The sequence below is a fragment of the Diadema antillarum genome, unplaced genomic scaffold, assembly GCF_040938485.1.
Source record: "Diadema antillarum isolate AM-2024a unplaced genomic scaffold, OU_Dant_1.0 scf00000151, whole genome shotgun sequence".
NCBI classification, from domain to species: domain Eukaryota; kingdom Metazoa; phylum Echinodermata; class Echinoidea; order Diadematoida; family Diadematidae; genus Diadema; species Diadema antillarum.
In genome coordinates, this window is record NW_027271040.1 from 1403282 (window position 1) to 1424462 (window position 21181).

Sequence of the window (21181 nt, forward strand, 5' to 3'; positions counted from 1 at the left end):
TATATTGGAATATATCGAGAAAGAGAGGAGAGAGAGATAGAGGGAGAGATGATTGGAGAAATATAGGAGAGAGATGTAGATGCGAACTATTAGCATATTGTAGAGAGAGAGAGAGAGATAGATCAGAGGTAGAGGAAAGAGAGATATAAACTTGAGATAGAAAGAGAGGGAGAGATAGAGGGAAGAAGACATTGGATGTGCTGCATTGTTGGAAATGTAGCTTAGTTGATTAATCCGAGCGCTTACTTAATTTCCCCCCTCTCAGTAGCCGCGCTTGCCTGATCGGATGCCTTCTCCCACGTCTCCAGCAAATCCTCAGCCCCGGGGGCCGGCCGAGAGAGAAACTCTCGCAAATGTCAGCTGGGGAGAAAGTGCTTTTCCAGTCCGTCTCGGCAGCGGCTGCTACTCAGTGCTAGCTGGTGGGGGTCGCCTCCACTCTAAACTCAAAACAAGTTAACATGTGTGTGAGTTTATGAGAGCAGCGTGGAGCGGGGGTGGGGAGGTGGGCGGGGATGAGATCCAGGGGAGGGGAGATCGTTATGAAGTGGGTTCATTTGGACTACTCGTATTAACAACCCTATTCTGTAATATCAGCAAAGCCCACCCAATCCCACCCAAATATCATACCGACAGTCGGAAGGTCATACAACCTCATTTATGAAGAGTTAAAATCGATTATATAGTTGATTTCAACTGTAAGTCTATGGCAGCCTGTGTGGTAAGGAAATTTAAAATCGATTTTATCTTTTGATGACATGGGGCCCAGGCCATGTAGGGTGCCGGTGGGCTTTAGTTGTATATTAAGTATCTTTGAAAATACACCCATGACGTACTGCTGACAATGTTCTATGAGAATGTTTCTGTAGGCATGGTCAGACTGGCAAAAGATCGAGAAGATTAAGTTCGCGATCTTTAAGATCTCAGAGTTTTGCCAGTGTGACGGCAAACTTGCCGTGAAACTTCTCGCAAAACTTCTCGCAAAACTTCCCACTCCAACTAGGGATATTTCCCTCACCCCCGCCAATCTTCACAATCTGTTTGCAGACGGTGTCTCCGAAGCGCGAGGCCATTGTCATGTACAGATGTGCATTGTTACGTCACAAGATTCTGTGTTCCCTTGATCAGGATTTCATCATATGCTCTGCCTCTATTTCTATTCTTACGTTCTTACACCCAAAGTATTTGGAAGTCTGTATTTTATTCATGATCGTGTCACACTAAAATTTATAGAAAAAGTTTGCTGAATGGACAGTAGTTGTTCAAGTCTGATTTATTCACATTTGTACCAGTAGTCTTTACAATCGAGAACTTTTATGTGCAAGATGGTAGCAAGAGAATCAAGAAAAAATGATAATAAATGGAAGTTTACAAAGTAGGGACCAAAAAAGGAGAAAATACAGTTTACACCTGAAATCCATGTCCATCGCATGCACAATGTGTACAGTCAAGTTCACGTAAATACCCTACACCAGAATGTCAGGGTCATGGGTATTGGCTGTCGCAACTCAATCGTTGATTAGGCCTCATGTGCAGTGTGGATTACACGTTACGCATGGATGAGTCCATGACTTCATATACAGTTGAACCTCTCGTATCCGGACAAGTCGGGACTGGGGCTCATCCGGATAAGGGATTTGGCCGGATACGGGAGACTCAATACTTTATACATGTACATGTACATACACATGTACTGATGTAGCCCATTGTAGTACCACATGTAATAATGTGTATACTGCCACTTTTCATTGTTACATTTGGGGATGTTTGGGGATGTTAAAATGTCTGAAGGTAAGCAATTTGAAAGGAAATTTGATGTAATGTATGTTAATCATGTTGGAAGTAATATGTGATTCATGTGTGTTTGTGTAGGAGTTCTCAAGGAGTTGGGAATCCCCCTTTCCTCCCGTAATTATTTTTTCAAAAGCACGGCGAGATTGCGTCCGTATAATAGAGAGATCCGGATTAAGGGGGGCCGGATAAGAGAGGTTCAACTGTAAATTATAATCTGTCTCTGCTTCGCAGATAAAATGTGAGAGGAATACAACGTGCAGTTGGTAGTTTAGTTTTTCTCTTGCTTAAAGGGTGTCAGGTCGTCAGATGTAATGGTCCTTTGATTGAATCGACAGAATCAATCAGATAGAAAATGTGGCATTCCAGGGTTATATCTTACTCATTTCTACCAAGTCCTTCGAAGGCAGAAGCCCCCCTCCTCTTCTCTTTGTGCAATCCTGTAATGTACGTTCCAAGAAGTTCCATCAGAGGAGGGCAGTGGCCATGCCATAAGACTGTGAGTGTGGATTTGCTTGAATAAATGTTTACCTTCTGAATTAATAAATGTAATGAATAGGGCATGTGAAGATCTGACTTGATGTAAAGAACATTCTTTGCCAATTTTAGGTTATTACTAGCCTTGAAACCTGAAAGTGTCAGTTTTCATTCATCGTCAGACAAGAGCACCAAATTTTTCCACATTTATTGCAGTGAGCATGAACTTTCTTTTACATTATTCTCATGAGTCATCTTCTTAAAATTACGAGCCCAGTTCAGTGTGATCCCCACCCCCACCCCCATAGTCGTATCAAAAGAAGGACGAGTACTCTAGGAGAGTTGTATTCCATTGATACAAGGACGTAAAGACAAACAGGAAAATGATACCACACAACCGTCTAAGGAGTTTCTACCGGTAGGTTTCGGTTGGCAGTTCAAGAGAGTTGTTTCGGTCATTTAACTGGACGAAACCTGCCCAGCATTGTCTTCATTTACTCCATGCTGTGACCGTCGGCATACAATTTAGCATTTTTTTCAAAAGACGGACTGTTGCTGCATATATTTTGTTGCATTCAAATGCACTGGCATGTTCTTTCATTGTAATGTCCCTATATTTTCATAGAAATTCAAGAAAGAATCTGATTTGCCTACTCAAGTGTCGTCTTTACCTTTAATAACAACTGAGGATTTCTTGGTGTACAGTGTCCTCGGTGACCTATTAAAAGATCGCTGTTTCAGTGTCTCGAAGAAATTACATGTTACTGTAGATGCCCATCTCATCTGTAAGTTATTGAGAGTTTCATGATACTTTAATAGACTACAGTAGTTTGTACAAACAACTTTCACTTTGCAGTAAATCTTCCTTTTATTGTCTATCTGGCAGTAATGATAGTGTATATCTCAAGGCCATTCAATTTAAGATGCATAGAAGGGTAGACCCAAGATATAAGTCTTTTGTCATGTACTAAAGCACTAGAAATTGAATTTTATGTGGCTGTTTTGTTATGGGTGGTTTTGAATTGATCGGGCAGTTGATACTCGAATAACTAATGTATGTATGGACTTGATGATACTAGAAATAGCCTCAGAGAATTCTTAAGTTGAGAGATGGCTCAGTTCTTTGTTGGGAATTAAAGATTGCTTCTCCCAATACTTTGCTGATTTTGTTTTGATAATTCTTTTTTTTTTTCAATTTGACAATTTGCAAATTTGCATGTTTTAGCATAATTTATGTTCACTGTTTTAGGAAGCATGCTTCTTATTTCGGTTCGTTCTTCGTGTATTTGTATCCCGCCACTTTCGTGTGCGATATTAAAACATAGTAGAGTAGGAATAGACAGTATGCACAGACAGTGATCTGCATATAATTTAGTGTTATAATATTACCAGTTTTTGTATCACAAGACAGCAACTTTTAAAGACTCTTCTTTTAATCTTTTAAATCTTATAGTGGAAGTATAGAACACTTTAAAAACCAAGTACAGAGACTCCAAGTTGCTGAACTAGCTGCGAGTTAGAAACTGTGATTAAAGGGATGGTACAGTTTCGGTTGAGATGGGGTTTGAGGTTTCCAATGTTTTTTTTTTAATGATGATTTTTTAGATAATGAGACCTCTTGTGAAATTTGAAAGAGCATATAATTCTAGGAGGAATTTGAAGTTTATTTGATGAAAATGGGTTTTGAAATAGCCAAAATATCCGAAACAAACAGTCATAATAAAAGGTGGGACCCACCTTCTATTAGGATTACTTTGTTATACCCCCGCCAAACGAAGTTTGAAGGGGGTATATAGGAATCAGCGGACGGTCGGGCGGTCGGGCGGTCGGGCGGTCGGTCGGGCGGTCGGGCGGTCGGTCCGTTGCAAATCTTGCGTCGTGAACTACTTCCTCAGTTTTCAACCGATTCCCATAAAACTTGGCACAGATGTGTGCCTTGGGTTGTAGATGTGCAAGACGTATTTTTTGACAGTACCCAAAAGTACGTTGCCATGGTAACGGCATATTATGGGCAAAAATGGGTACAAATCTTGCGTTGCAAACTCCCCCCACAGTTTTTGATCAATTTTTATGAAATTAGGTACAGATGTTCATCTGAATATGTTAATGTGCAAGACACATATTTCCGCAGTGGCAAAAAGTGCGTTGCCATGGTAACGGCATGTTATTGGTAAAATATAGGGCAAAATGCTTCATGGCAAAACTGCTTCATCAGTGTTCTTCCAATTCTCATGGAATTAATATTGAATGTTTGTCTTAGGATATAGGTCAGCATGACACATTTCTTGACAGTGACAAAAAGTATGTTGCCATGGTAACAGCTCACATATTATGAGCCAAAATGATGGAAAATTTTGTGTTGCAAACTACTTCCTCAGTTTTTGCCCAATTTCCATGAAACTTGGTACAGATGTGTGCCTTTGGTTGTAGATGTGCAAGACGCATTTTTTGACAGTACCCGAAAGTACGTTGCCATGGTAACGGCATATTAATGGCAGAAGATCAAGGAAAGATCTTGCGGATTTAACTACTTCCTCAGTTTTTTGACCAAAGCTTATGAAATGTGGCACACACCTTGATCTTGGTGGGAAGATGTGGAAGACATATTTTTCGGACGTGTCGGAAGCTGCGTTGCCATGGTAACGGCATATAAATGGCAGAAGATCAAGGAAAGATCTTGCGGATTGAACTACTTCCTCTGTATTCGACTGAAGCTCATGAAATGTGGCACACACATTGGTCTTGGTGGGAAGATGTGCAAGACATATTTTTTGGACATGTCGGAAGCTGCGTTGCCATGGTAACGGCATATTAATGGTGGAAGATCAAGGAAAGATCTTGTGGATTGAACTACTTCCTCAGTTTTTGACAAAAGCTTATGAAATGTGGCACACACAATAGTCTTGGTGGGAAGAGGTGCAAGACATATTTTTCGGACGTGTCGGAAGCTGCGTTGCCATGGTAACGGCATTTAAATGGCAGAAGATCAAGGAAAGATCATTCCTTGGGTAAGACTGTCGTCACGGGGCGGGGGTATTTATCACCTTAAGTGATATTTCTAGTTTTAGTTTGTTTTTGATATATCTGTCATTTCAAAATTGATTTTCATCCAATTAATTTTGAATTCATCTTAGAATTGTTGTCTTCTTGATATTTCAGAAAGTGGTTTTTAAATATCTCGTAAAAAGTTAAAAACTGAATTCTCATCTCAACCAATACTATACCATCCCTGTAAGCAATGTAACCAAATTGGGAGGTGGGGGATGGAGCGGATGGGAATGTGAAACTTTGGTGCATATTGATGATGCTTGTTGATGTTAGTGTGCAAACAAATGTTAAAATCAGTTCAACTGGTGAAGCCGACATGATTTATAAGTGCAAGTATTGCTTATGTTATACTATGAGGCAAGCAAAAACTTGTTCTTGGTCGTGTTGATGTAATTGTAGTTGGGAGTAGACCTGCTGCAGGGAAAATGTGCAGAGAGGGAAGTGGGGGGAACTATTAAAAGGAGAATGAAACCTATCTACGTATGTGATTTGTAGGACTGACACAATATTAGTGGAGCACAGCAGTGAAGTTTAAGGAAGATCAGACGATCTGTTCAAAAGTTGTGGAACTTTAAAGGACAAGTTCACCTTCATAAACATAAGGATTGAGAGAATGTAGCAATATTAGCAGAACACATCATTGAAAGTTTGAGGAAAATCGGACAATCCGTTCAAAAGTTATTAATTTTTGAAGTTTTTGTGCAGTCACTGCTGGATGAGAAGACTACTGCAGTGTATGATGCCACATGCGTACAACAAGACAGGCTGGAAATTGAAAATATTAAGAGAATTTCACAACATTTCATCTTTTGAAAAAAGTACACATTCCCTTGACTCGTTACTGACATATGTTATGGGTAATGTTATTCCCCCTGCCTTTAGAAAGAGGCAAGTCAAGTGCTCTTTTATTATGCGAAAAGTGAAAATAAGTTGAATTTTCTTTATATTTCCTTTATACTGTTGTACGCATATGACATCACAAGCTCTAGTAGTCTCCTCATCCAGCAGTTCCAACACAAAAATGTAAAAAAATTCATAAGTTTTGCATCGATTGTCCAATTTCCCTCAAACTTTCAATGATGTGTTGTACTAATATTGCTGTGCATTCTCTCAATCCTTATGTCTATGAAGGTGAACTTGTCCTTTAAAGTTTTGGTGCAGCCATTGCTGGATGAGAAGATTATGTAACTTTGTGATGCCATGTATGGACAGTGATAAAAAGAAGATATTGAGTCAGTTTACCATGTTTTCACTTTTCTAGCGTAATGAAAAAGCACTTGACATAGCTCTTTCACAAAGCAGGGGGAATGATATTACTCTTAACATATGTCACTTACAAGTCCCGGGATTGTGTCCTTTTCATAGAAACTGAGATTTTGTGGAATTCTCTCTATAAATATTTTCTTTATTTTAGCTCTACACGTGACATCACAAACTGTAGTTGTCTTTTGATCCAGCGATGGCTGCACCGAAAATGTAAAAATTCATACCTTTTCAATGGATTGTATGATTTTCTTCAAACTTTTATGATGTATTCTGCTATATTGCTGGATTTACTCAATCCACATGTTTATTTGTGTTTTATTCCCCTTTAACATATTTTCTTACATAATAAAAAAATGAATACTATTGTTATTATTTTTCATTAGTATTATTTTTTTGTGTGTGTGATTGCCAGTGGCCTAGTGGTGGTTGGCAGAACAGTTGGCATGCAATTGAATATCCATTTGAATTATGTGGTGTGAATAGGAGCTGTGTAAACAGCAGTACATGCACCAGTGTGTAGTCACAAACATACTTGTGCTCATCTCCTGGCATTATTCACCACTAGCATTTATTATAAACTGATTTGTTTGTGATGCCTTCATTATTGAAGGGGCATTTTTTTTTCTCTCTCTCTCCTTCGGTCTGTAGTCAGCTTTGCATGGCAGTAGAAATGCACGTTGATAGTGAAACCTATGTACCTGTATGAGTGTGTGTGTTTGTGTTTTGTGTGTATGTGTTGTGCGTGTTTGAAGGTACAAAGACATCGTGGTGTAAGAACCGGCAAGTGTAAGGCTCATTTTATGATGAAAAAAAAAAATGTCAGTACGCCGCTGCCTGCTACCAGTATTAAACCACAGCGTGGACAGAATATTAGGAGTGAGATGAATCATGTACACTAGTGGTTGTTTGCTGATTCTGGAGATTTCAAGATGCTTTCAAACCAAATCTCTTTATCTTGTCTCCTCTGTGAGCATTATGCCTATAGATGCTCCCTTCTAAGTCACTCGAAGATGAGACATGATTCGCTATAGATCTGACATTTCTTTATCATGGGAATGAAATCCAGACAGGATTTATAATGCTTCTCTAATGTACATATTCCCACACTGCAGCAGATACAGCTGGTGTACATAATTAGTTTCCCCATGATGATGCTGCTTTTGTTGTTCTGTTTGGTTCTATGTTTGGTTATTTATTCTTCCTCCACTTTGTTTTCCAGGCCGTATATTTTCATCTGTACTTCATCATTCCTTGTTACCTTATTGCTTTTAAGACAAGCTAAAGGCCCCTGCAGTAATGAAACATGCTATGAATGATGGATAAAAATAGTAGGGTCAGGGTAATTTTAGGTATGTAGTGTCACAAGGTCAAAGGTCATGGTTAACAGGTAACTGTATTACATTTCTAGCAGTAATGAAGGTAAGATACTGAACAGATTTATATTCAGCCTAGTCCACCAATGAACAATATTTAGGTAGTTCAGGATTTTGTGATAATGGCAGTTAAAGTCAGCAGTGGAAAACCAAATCTAGTAGGGGTCTATGGTAAAACCAGAAATGTTTGCATGCATTTTAATTTTGCGAATTTTGCAAGAGCCTAGATTAGCAAAATAAGAATGCACATGGAAGTCCTTGTCTACACTGTACGCATTGAATGCCAGTGGCAATTTACGAAAATTTAGTGCCATGAAAAAGGTTGTTGACTCCAAATTGTGAAAATGTCGTGCTGCAAAAAAAAATCTTGCTTAATACAGTAACCATGATGTGTCTTATGCAGAGTTTCTGGAAAATATGGTGGTTCTTCCGAGAAAAATTTAAAATCAGCGGTATTTGGGTTCAAGCTGTACTAGAAAAAAATAGAGATAAACGGCACAGACGGCTCATTAAATGTTAAGCTGGAGTGGGTTTCCCCGCACAATACTTGGATTGTTGTTCGAAAAAGCAGCCGCTAGGTAGACAAATCACTACAATTTATTCCTGGCTGCCAATGTGATATTTTGGGCGATGAAGCGGACTCTTTCATTGCGGGGTGGGGAGGAAGATGCTAAATGTGGAAAGACACTACACTAAAAACTTGGGGTTTCTGTGCCATCATCAGACGATTTTGGGGAGAAATTGTTCGGGCGCTTGCGAAAGAATTCCACCACTTGCAAAAAAAAAATCAAGGTTTTCGCTGTTGGTATATTATCTCCAACATGAATTAGCTATCTTTCCAATATTATCGGTGCTGTTTGGGAACTTTCCTCGGTAGTTGGCCCCAACAACAACAACAACGATGGGCGGATACGTTGTTAGTTGGATCGATCGCACTGATAGGAGTGCAAGCGTGAATAACGTGGGCCTGTGATGACAAGTTGCCCTGAGAGAAGCAAAGCCCTGGATAAAGGGAGGTGGGGGGGGGGGGGGGACGGTGGGACTATGAGAGTGATGGAAACAGGAGGATCCGTTTGTCCTGACTGGGAGAATGACTAGACTCGAAAAGCCTTGTTGGGAACGTGCGTGCATGCGTATTGCCCGTTGCGCAAGAGGTTATGTGCAGATCAGAGGGCGTCTAGAGGTTCAAGTAAGATTTCTGTTGTTGTTGTTGAACAGAAGGCAGAGAGGAGGTGCTGCTGCTGTCATTAGTGGTGACGATTTCGGGGCAAAAGGTGACAATTTTGGAGCACAAGCTGACAATTTCTGAGCAAAAGTTGGTGCAGCGTTTCTCAAATCCAGGGTCTAGCATTTCATACAACAGACACACAAAGACACAGACACACACACACACAGACACAGACACAGACACAGACACACAGACACACAGACACACACACACACACACACACACACACACACACACACACACAAATAGCTATGCACAAACATGTACACAGAAAGCATTCATTGTCTCATAGTACTTATGAAAAAAAGATGAAACCTGTTCAAGGTTTGTTCATGATGAAGTACTCTGTACACTAGCTGCTTCATCCACTCAGTTGATTTGTGAATATAGCTGTCCACAGTTCTGGTTCTGGACGAGCTTTGTAAAATACTTACCCATCTTATGTGTCCCATGATTGTAAAATGTATACCAAAAAGGTCTCTTTTTCTTCTATGTCATCAGCTTTCTCGACAACATTTATTTCTACATTCAAACTTGACTCACAGACATTTCATTCTGTCATTGCAAGTCTATCATATAAATATCAAATATTTGGGCAAGACACAAGTGTTAAAAAAAAAATGGAGAAACATTCGAAAGTGTGGGTGTTCCCAATTACCTGAACTTCACAATAATCAGTGATGTGGAGAAAGTGAAACTGAATGCTCATTTGCATACTGTAAACGTCGATATTTTCGCGTGACTAATTTTTCGCATTGAGCAGCTCCAAGACATATTCAAGGGCATTGAGCGGCTCCAAGACATATTCAAGGGTACTTGAATTCGTGGTGCGCAATTGTCAACCTATTCAAAATCTGCAGAAAAAATTGTGAAGATATTTTCACAGGTTTTAGAATTCACGCTAGCCAGAAGTAGCACGCAATACGCAAAAATAAATGACCACGAAAATTTCTGCATTTACAGTAGTTAATTTATGAAGAAAAAAAAGATCCTTTTTCAGAGTACATTTATATGGTGTGCATATGATATATTTAACTTCAGATAGCTTGTCCTAAACTCAACCTGTTTCTGTGAGCTTTTGAAATGGAATTGTAATCTGAAAATATTGGCAAGAGTTTTTGCACTCTTTGCTTTCAAGGTTATTTGTTGCTCAAAGAAAACTGTCGAAAAAAGATGCAAAACATACCTTTTGTTTACAGCAGTCTTTATCACAATATTTGACATTTGTGTAAATAAGAAATTTTGGGATTACGGAAGAACTCTCAAGTTTAACCTGTTGAGGACAAGTCCAGAGTATACTCATGCAAGTGTCAATGGGAAATGCGTATTGTAGCAAAATCAGCCCATCCTCAGCGGGTTAACGTCAATGAAAATACACATGTGTATGTTTAAAGGGTGTGTATAGTTCTGGTCGAGGTGAGGATTTAGCTTTTAACATTTGGTGAGGTATTCAGAAACCACTCTATGAGATGTCAAAGAGCATGCAATTCTAAGGGGTATCAAAAGTTTATTTGATGAAAATCGGTTTTGAAATGGCTGAGATATCCAAACACAAGGTGAAACAAAGAGATTCTAATAAAAGACGTGGCCTGTCGCCTTTTATTATTATCACTTTTGGGGATATCTCAGCCATTTGAAAACCAATTTTCATCAAATAAACATTGAATCCTTCTTAAAATTACATGCTTTTTCATATTTCATAAGAGGTTTCTCATTATCTCACTTAGAAATGTTCGAAACATGAATCCCCACCTCAACCAGTACTGTACAGTCCCTTTAACAATTAAATTACAATACTTGTGTTTCTATGTGTATGCGTGTGTGTGTGTGTGTGTGTGTGTGTGTGTGTGTGTGTGTGTGTGTGTGTGTGAATGTGATAACGTTAGCGCTATATTATCTGATATACTGGTAGCCGTGGTTGATGTCATTTAGACTAGTAGGTCAAGTTGTTTGTTTATGTTTTTCTCCTGCAAGATGGTGTACAATGCAGTCGAATACTCCTATGGCTTCTCTGCACAATCCCACACCTTGTAGGGATTCATACTGAACGCTCTAAAATTTTATCATGCGTACAAGTTCAGGCAATGCCTTTCAGAGAGAGCTCTGTACAGTAAGTCATTGCATTAATGTTTTGGATGTTTCCAAAAATAATCATGGAATATATCAAAGCATACCAGGTATATGTTTCATGGCTGCAATGTAGCATTTAAAAGATAAACATCTCTTGCTTAGCTTAACAAAGTGATTAACAGAATGCTTCAGAGAACTCACAAAGGCAATGAAAGCTCATTTGCAATATTCTAGCTGTATATGATTGAGACAATGATCAGGACAGTAGATGTCGCACAATGCCGGCTGGTGGTAGAAGCTTTCGACCTCAAGTCTTCATCAGCTTTATTGTCTGCTAGGCAGACGTGTGTGTTTCTTGGGTTGTGTTGTGGCTGTTGTATATGATATATAAACCTTTAATAAATGTTCTTCATTCATTTAGGAAATTTGGGCCTATCCAATCGTTGCATTCAGTTTAACTTTAAAAAGATATCCTAGATTACAATAACTGCACAATTTGTAAGTTATTTCTTCTCTTCTGCTTACATTATGTTTGTTTGTTTGTTTTGAGGAGAGAGGTTAAAAAGTGCACATACACATTGTATGTATAATAGAAGTGCATTCACATTTAGTAGAATTATCATTGGTATACCTGTGATATTAGATACCATGGTAATTTGTTGGCTCCATTCTTATTGACACAAGACCATGATATAACAGATACCTTGGTAATTCACTCACATTGAGTACCATTATTATTCATGAAATACTGTGGTATTTCTTGGAAGCATTGCACATGCACTTACTGTATACAATGTATCTCCAATGAGAAAAGACACAAAGTGCGTTAACAGATTATGGGGTGAGAAACGTGTCTATGAGACCCTGAAAAAAGAAGAAGACATGATTACAAACATGTTTGAGCCAGAAACGTGTTTCTGTGGAGTTGATAAACGCAAAATCATTTTGAGGTGTGTTTTAACTGTTTATAGCTCAGGCCTGCCAACTACGCATCTCTGCTCCTCAGGTCAAACTCGCAATGGAGCTGCGCAGTGACAAGGCCTCCCTCCCGACTGATAGAGGTGACAAGCGCAACAACTTGACAAATGCGATCCGAAAGGCCTTTGCAAATGGTTTTCGGTATGGAAACATGTTTCAAACATAGGAAATATGATGAACGCAGCTACAGAGGGCTGGTAGCTGTCTAGAGGAAGCCCCCACCCCACCCCTTCACCCTTCCAAACCTAACCTACCCATCAACGTTCTTCCTCCTCCTCCCTCCCCTTTCCCCAAGCAGCTGAATGCTGAGGTAGACTACACGGCGGAGAGGGAAGTGGGTCAGTAAGGGTTATTTTTAGTCCCTCCCCCCACAGGGTGTCTTCTGTCGACCGACCGGCAGCGTGTGACACGACACGACACGGAATGTGCTAACTGCAGTCGTCTATCGTGCAATGTGTGGATGCCCCTACTGAGGACGGGGTACTGTACCTCAGAGCGAGTGATTTTCATGCCCTTTGCGCGGTGTGAGCGGCCAAATGTCTGTTTACATCCGCATGATGATTGAGCTGTATCAACAGGGAGTTCATCTAAGTCTGTACGACACCCGAGCATTCTATCGATACTCCACAGGAATGCCTGTTGATAATATGCAAAGTGTACTTGACATGTTTGCATGTAGAGAATACTGTACTTACCATAAAGAAAGCAAGAAACTGAAGTACAACGTATATGAACACGTACAAAGAAATAGTAATGCCACAATGACAGTGTGTAGCTGGTTGGTTTCATAACTCTTCATACCATATTCTTGTCCCACAAGTCTTTATCAGAGAAAGAAATGAAGAACACCAATTCATTTATTATACCAAAAGTGTACAAACATTTTACAAACTCTACTTATAGTTTCCCTTTTTTGAGCTTTGACGTACAATTTGTAGCATTGAGCATTTGACGTAACATTGTTATTTTTCTGATACTGTGATGCACATACAGGCTGTATTGCAAGATAGGTGACTCAATGATCTTGACACAGCAGTGTTATCACAATATGATTATACTAGTATATGGAATGATGATGTATTTGCAGTTGGAGCTTTGCAGATATGTACTAGAAACAGGTGGGAAAAACTTAAGAAGCATTTAATAGTGTTCACTACATGAATTGATTAATTTTTCATCAAAGTTTTGGTAAATCTTTTTTGTATGACATGGCCCATGTAGGAGTAAGGTTTTCATCAAAGATTTATGAAGATCGATGATGTGACGGGGCTTTAAGATGCATAAGTCTAGATTAATTGTTGATGCTTGATCACATAGTCCCATGCATGTATTATTTGACTGGCTGGAACTGAGCACAGTTATTGACAGCGGCTGGCATGTTATAAAAACTACCAGTTTGTGACCGTAGTATTTGAAATTTGATCATGTTTGTATTATATATGAGCACTTAGAAGATTGGGTGATGAAATGTAGCTATCATTTTATAGCACTTTACCTTCTATTCTAAGAATATTGTGTATTTTTCTCCCCTTATGGTAACCTTAGTACACAGTCTGAATGAGATCAGTTAGGTTGCATGGTGTTGGTGTTGTCTCATAACATACCTTATTGGGAGAGGAAAGCCAAACTTCCCTTTTTTTCTTTTTTTCTTTTTTTTTTTGGTTTCTCCAAAGCTACAGGGGAGGAGCAGTAGTCTAGGGGAAGAAAGCAGAGACAGATCATTCAGACAGATGATGTGTGCTCCTCTTTCAACACTCCCCCCTTCTCCTCCCCCCCCCCCCCCCCCCCCCAAGCTAGGGCTTATTCCTGCCGTGTCTCTGCGCTGCCTTCCACTGTGACTGAGGTTTAGATACATGAAGATTGAGTTACGGCACTGTGCGTAGCCCCTGATTTATTGCCAGGTCGTACTCCGTAATAGGTCCTTTGCTACTTGGCACTACCATCGAAATGTATCCGCTTTTTTTTTCCTTCTTCTATTCCACCAGCAGAGTGCCCTAAAAGGAAAATTTATGAAATGCGAGAGGTATCTCACAAACGTGCTGAATGGGGGACATTTTAAGCCGTTTGTGTTTTGAAAATAAAGTGGGATAATTGTTATAAAATCATCTGTGATTTAAGACGATGCTCAATGGGTGATCATGATTTTAGAAAGGTTATTTGTGACATTTTCATTAATTGAATGGAGGAGTATCAAATATTCTTTACAGATCAAAGCTTGGAAGAAAGATACTGCATCCTAAATACAATGAAATGTTGAAATGGGCATATCCGTGCATGGGGCTAGCATTGGCATGAAAAATTATTATACCCCCGCCAAACGAAGTTTGAAGGGGGTATATAGGAATCAGCGGACGGTCGGGCGGTCGGGCGGTCAGTCGGTCGGGCGGTCGGTCGGGCGGTCGGGCGGTCGGTCCGTTGCAAATCTTGCGTCGCGAACTACTTCCTCAGTTTTCAACCGATTCCCATAAAACTTGGCACAGATGTGTGCCTTGGGTTGTAGATGTGCCAGACGTATTTTTTGACAGTACCCAAAAGTACGTTGCCATGGTAACGGCATATTATGGGCAAAAATGGGTACAAATCTTGCGTCGCGAACTCCTCCCACAGTTTTTGATCAATTTTTATGAAATTAGGTACAGATGTTCATCTGAATATGTTAATGTGCAAGACACATATTTCCGCAGTGGCAAAAAGTGCGTTGCCATGGTAACGGCATGTTATTGGTAAAATATAGGGCAAAATGCTTCATGGCAAAACTGCTTCATCAGTGTTCTTCCAATTCTCATGGAATTCATATTGAATGTTTGTCTTAGGATATAGGTCAGCATGACACATTTCTTGACGGTGACAAAAAGTATGTTGCCATGGTAACAGCTCACATATTATGAGCCAAAATGATGGAAAATTTTGTGTTGCAAACTACTTCCTCAGTTTTTGCCCAATTTCCATGAAACTTGGTACAGATGTGTGCCTTTGGTTGTAGATGTGCAAGACGCATTTTTCGACAGTACCCGAAAGTACGTTGCCATGGTAACGGCATATTAATGGCAGAAGATCAAGGAAAGATCTTGCGGATTTAACTACTTCCTCAGTTTTTTGACCAAAGCTTATGAAATGTTGTTTGGCGGGGGTATAACCAGTCGCTGTAGCGACATTTCTAGTTTTTGCATAAATATGACGAAAATAGTTCCCTTTCAAGCTTTTGGATTCTTAGCTGAATGTGTCTTTATTCTTTTATGTTGGTAGTAGTAAAGCACCTTAATAATTTTCTTTTGATTTTTAAACTTTTGAGGCACAGCTGCTTATGGTATCATGGAAGGGTTGGGGGAAGATTTTTTTTTTTTTTTCACACACTCTCGACATGATATCATTTTGCTTCGCCTATCAGAATATCTTGTTTTTCATCTACATGTGCATGAACACAGCATCATTCGATTTGGATTGAGAATACAGGGATGGTGATGTGAGCATGTTTCCCATGTTTCGACAGCCAATCTATTTTGCTCCATGGGAGTTGCAGAGAGGTGCCTAATACAGCTACCATACAGCGCACATCGGAGAGCGGTGGTAGTCTGCACCTAGCTGACTCGGCTGTGAAACGCGATGATTCGTTGTGTATTGTGGCAACAGAAGATAGTTATCTATATCTATTATATTGGCAAGCTAAGATGCTGTGGACAGGTTGCAAGGTGACAAAAGTGGCAGCTTCGTTGCAGAGATTATGCGAAAGAGAAGTTGACGATTGATCACAGAGTTGGCGATGATTGCGTCAGAAATGAGACATGGTGCGAGTCTGGATTGTTGAGTCTACTAATGTGGGTATGATTCATGTCTATCAGTCAGTGCTGTATTCCGATCTGCCGTCACATATGCTAACCTAATATCGGGTATGTGCGGCGCTGGTCGTCTCCGAAGCGCAGAGCAACATTGAGAGGAATGATGGCAGAGAGAGAAAAGATCTGCGCCCTGTCTTTTTGCCCGCCATGAAAATTAATTCGATGCAAACCCCGGCGTACAGCGCAAGGATTGTCGTACAGGCCGAGGAGGCAGTCGTTGGTTACGTCGTTTTGCACGATATGACATTCTCGTATCATTAAGTAATGTGTATTTATACACAGAAAGATGGATGGATGGTAGTGTGTGGGGGGGGGGGAGAGTAAAAGGAGACGAGATTTTGCATTTGACAGAGCCGTATGTAATTTCATTGATGCCTCTTTCATGCCATCTTCGTAGTGAGAAAGGCAGTCTGGTTACTAAGGTGCAGAAGCTGAATAAGACTGCTTCCTTGAACACTTTCCCTCTACGTTTATATATTCTCTATAGCAGATGGTGACAACTTTCAGTTCGTGCTCAACTCGCATCACTAATTCCAGTCACATGTTCGTGGATTTCTGTTAAATGTCAAAAATAAAACAATTATAGGGATTGCAGCAAAAAATTAGAATGGCTTTTGGCTGAGATGTTTTGTTTTTGTTTTTGTTTTCTTCCATGATAAAACTAGACAAGCAAGATTTTCATTACGTACACAGATTTCACGTATAAATTAGCAATGCGGAGGAATGCAATTTTTTTTAGAATTTATAAGGGCCGAGTTTCTCCGTAAACATTCAATATAATGACATATAAATCTTTTTACAAGATGTGATTGAAAATAAAATGCAAACCTGGCATTCAAAGCTTGCATTTAATTTGATTTTTTTTTAATGCTTTGCATTGAACATATGAAATTTTTGTTTTTAAAGAAATGTAATCTTATGAATACAAAAGACTTTAACCATATCGTTGCTGAGTAAGGCCCTTTAGTAGAACAGTTTCGGCACTGGAGAGGCAACCCGGGATTAAGAAGACTATCCATTATCATTATTGTTATTGTCATTATTTTGTTCATAATTGTTTGCATGAGATGTGATACCAGGCCTTGTATATCTCACTTCCCTCTGTACTGCTATAAATTAGCAATGCGGAGGAATGCAATTTTTATTGCAATTTATAAGCCTGAGTTTATGTAAACATTCAATATAATGACATATAAATCTTTTTACAAGATGTGATTGAAAATAAAATGCAAACCTGGCATTCAAAGCTTGCATTTAATTTGATTTTTTTTAATGCTTTGCATTGAATATATGAAGTTTTTGTGTTTAAAGAAATGTAATCTTATGAATACAAAAGACTTTAACCATATCGTTGCTGAGTAGGGCCCTCTAGTAGAACAGTGTCGGCACTGAAGAGGCAACCCTGGATTAAGAAGACTATCCATTATCATTATTGTTATTGTCATTATTTTGTTCATAAATTGTTAGCATGAGATGTGATACTAGGCCTTGTATATCTTACTTCTCTCTGTACTGCTCTGTTATAAATGTAAACGTATCCCAAGAACCTACTCCTATACAAGTCTTAACAGAAGGATTGAAGGCAAAATACTGCTTTTCAAAAGAAAAAATTGCCATTGAAACTGAGGTGCTATTATATCTCGCTTTCATCCATTCCTGCGCAAGAGAATAATGATATGGCTTTGCAGTTCAGATGTTTTACTCTTTTTTTTTTCCCCAGGAGAAGAAATCATGCCCACACTCACGATTAGAGGACGGCACAGGGTGTGTTGAGTTTGGACTTGGTTTGTCAGTGTACAGTTCACTGCTCGCAGCAGTCCAATTGATTTCACTGCCAATATGATCATTCTGCATATAAAAATGTATGCCTCGCAGTACCCTTTAGGCTGAACACGTAGTCTCGTGGAGCAAACTGAGAATGCCAGCTTTCGGTGAGAGGAAAGCAAGCAGCGTTGGGCCGCTCATTTGTCAATACCAGTAGTTGCTACGACAACTGAGCATGCTATTTCACTACACACCGGGAAGGACGCTAATTGCCTGTAATGCGTGTGAATGTTGCAAAGTATAGGTGGGGGGAAAAGGGGGTCTTTAATGGATAGACTAACAGCGCCTACCTCCAGGCATTTCCTGCGCTGCAGTAATTTGAATGCCAGCTTTTATTCCGCCTGGCTTCAGACAGCGTAGCAGCGACCTTGTCTCTGCAATTTTTTTTCTTTTATTCTTTTTTTTTCGTATGAGTGCCATCCTTGTCCTATCTCCCCTATGTGAATGTGGGGAGTATGTGAAAGGGATGGGGGGGGGGGGGGGGGGAGTCTGCGTGTCTCCTCCGTGTTTTTGGATTGGCAAAGTCAATGACAACTCAATGCCGGGGAGAGACCAAGAAACGAGTGGTTATTGCTCTGTCGAAGCGGGGGGCCTAGCTTGCAGCCGATTTTATACTGCGTGGGATGTCGGTGTCTTTGTGTGCGTGTGTGTGTGAGTGCGTTAGTGTATGCTTATCCCCGTCAAATCTGGCTTGCGGATCACTCGGCGCTCGTGCCGGGCGATCTTGCATGAGCGGAGGGATGGAGGGGGGGGGGGATATGGTTGTTCCCAGTGTTTGTTCCTGCTACGCGAACTTGCTGTCTGCCATGCAGTAGCATGGCGTGAATCTGGCACATGATATAATGCGGACATGTTTGTGCGTGCGTATGCATGCATGTATGTGTGCACCAGTCTGCGTAATGTGTGCATAGGTGGATGTGTTGTGGTGTATGAAATAAGTGTCGTTGCATGTTTGAATGACATAGGTATGCTGTGTTCGCATACTTTTGTTTGCAGCTTTTGAATGCTAACTGCTGTCTGATATAGAACCAAGCATATTTTTGAGCACTCATTGGTCTGTTTTTTATACACTTAATCTGCACTTCTGATCTTGGTAATTTTCTTGTGGAAAAGAGATGAAATTGATTTTCCTCTGAAATGTTGTGGTTTATTGATCATATTCAAATAAGGAAGAACAATACATGTACCAGACATGCTGTACATATTTTCAAAAAAGTATTGATATTTATGACTTAATCTTGTCTCCTGCCTTGAAGATGTCTTTTTAAAAGTCAAACAAATAGTATTCAAGCAAAGCCTGTACATACAATGACATCATCAGTGGTATTTGGGTTTGTTTGATGTGGCAGTAATAGCAGACAGGTGTTAGATATGTATGGGGCAACTTTCTATTCATGAGTGAATGAGAATGTGATTCATGTGGTAAATATGTGCATACGTGTTAACACACACACACACACACACACACACACACACACACACACACTCATTCAACACACTTGCAAAGTCTACATACACATACATAAATACATATATGCACTATATCTTTGTACCACTTGTACAACTTGATAAGATTCTCTCTTTTCTTGTGAAATATACTGTATCTATGTATTCTTAAATGATATTAATAGAAAGTGATGTCACAAATTGGAATGATTGTCATTATTGCATTCTTTGAAACAACTCCATGCACCCACGATAGTCTCTCTTTGGCGATGCGTTATGCGTGCATCTCTAAGCTTCTGCCCCGCCTTCGCACACATCTCCTTGGCATTTATCACGCTCGCCCATCTGTGGTTGATAGGTGCTGGATCGTGGTTCCGTATTCAACTAGGATTTAGAGATAGTCCCCCGAGGAGCTCGCGTCCAAATCAGCCCTATATCTGATGAATTATTCAGAAACATTACTTTGCTTTGTACAAAGCCATTTTGCACCTCCTCCCCCTTTGGTGCCTGCTGCATATTTTGTAGAAATACTTGTCAAATTGGAAAAAACAAAAAATGTGTGACGCTAACCACTTTGCAGCGGAATAAAAAGGGAGAAGTAGATAATGGTATTTTCCTTGCCTGTGCTTTATATGTTTGAAAAGGTTTCCACTTGGGAGTGACGTGAATGCTTTCATAGATTATGAATTTACGGCAGAATGACGTAAGTTCTTGTCCAGCTTGTGGACGTAGACTGGAATAATGTGAATCTTCTTCATCTTCTGAAGACAGCATGGGACTTGACGGCATGACATGTGGTTTAATTAAAGAAGGAAAAAAGAATTGAAGGACATTTCTTTTTCCTACTCGTCATTGTCTCTTCGCATCATCAGTTTAGATGAGGTGCTGTGTGTTAGAATGTGTTCCGTGTCAGCGGCAGTGAACTGATTTACTTTATAGGGATGGTTGCTTTTTCATATCCAATGTAGGAAACCGTTGAATAGCTCGCAATGTCAGCAACGCTGGGGTCAAGGGATAGCATACATTGTTCGCATTGGTAGACTTCTGGTCAGTAAGTCACCTCGCTTGTTAATGCCACAAGTATTCATGAAAACCTGGTCAGCCAGAAAATGATTCCATTTTACTTCGACATAGCGCCAAACAGTCCGTCTCTCGCCCCCTTTCGTGATAAGGAGAGGAATGAATCGGGCAGGAAACCACACAAAATATGCAAATTTGTAAATTAAAGCAAAAAATATTGATTGATGAGGAGGGAGAGAGGGGAGGGATAGGAGAGGGATCTCTTTATATGGGTTGGGAGAGGGATGGTATGTGTTTGTTTTGACTGGAGATTTATTTCTGTTCTTCTCTTCTTGCCAAAACTTGCTTTTCTCTTCAAAGTTGAGATCTTGTACAGTATACACAATTAGAAGTACACATTCATCTAATTGTGTGGTTGGATTATGATTTTGTCAATTTGTGTCAAGTAATTGTATTTCCGTTGTTAATCGTAATACTGCGTTTTTGCCGAAAGAAACAATGGCAACTATTGTGCGTTTTTTTTTAAAACTTATATTTGCCTCCCTAATCCTTGTGAGGGAAGTTCACTTTAGCTAATCAAGCCCAGCCCACAGCAGAAATTGAGTTCATACTCCATAATACCTTGTTCAGGCCAGCTGCCGTTGCCTACTCGCTCTCAATCCAGCCGCGCTTTTGAATAAAGAGTTCATCGGCAGGGAGGTCGTGATGGAAGGTTGACATACTTCAGTATTGTAAACTGGTGTGTCGGTGTCTGTGTGTGTTTGTGTGTGTGTGTGTGTGTGTGTGTGTGTGGGTGTTCGTGCAGGGAGGGTAGTATTTTTGAGTGT

The 21181-nt window shown here is 39.9% G+C and overlaps 1 protein-coding gene across 1 annotated transcript in view; it reads left to right on the forward strand.

Annotated features, from left to right (window-relative positions):
• The window catches only part of LOC139721829 (matrilysin-like), a 61405-nt gene extending 48831 nt beyond the window's left edge, over positions 1-12574 (forward strand). The window contains exon 8 of the mRNA XM_071633149.1: positions 12413-12574. Within this exon, the coding sequence (XP_071489250.1) occupies positions 12413-12574 (162 nt within the window). The remainder of the gene's footprint in view (positions 1-12412) is intronic.
• Positions 12575-21181: the final 8607 nt, after the last annotated feature.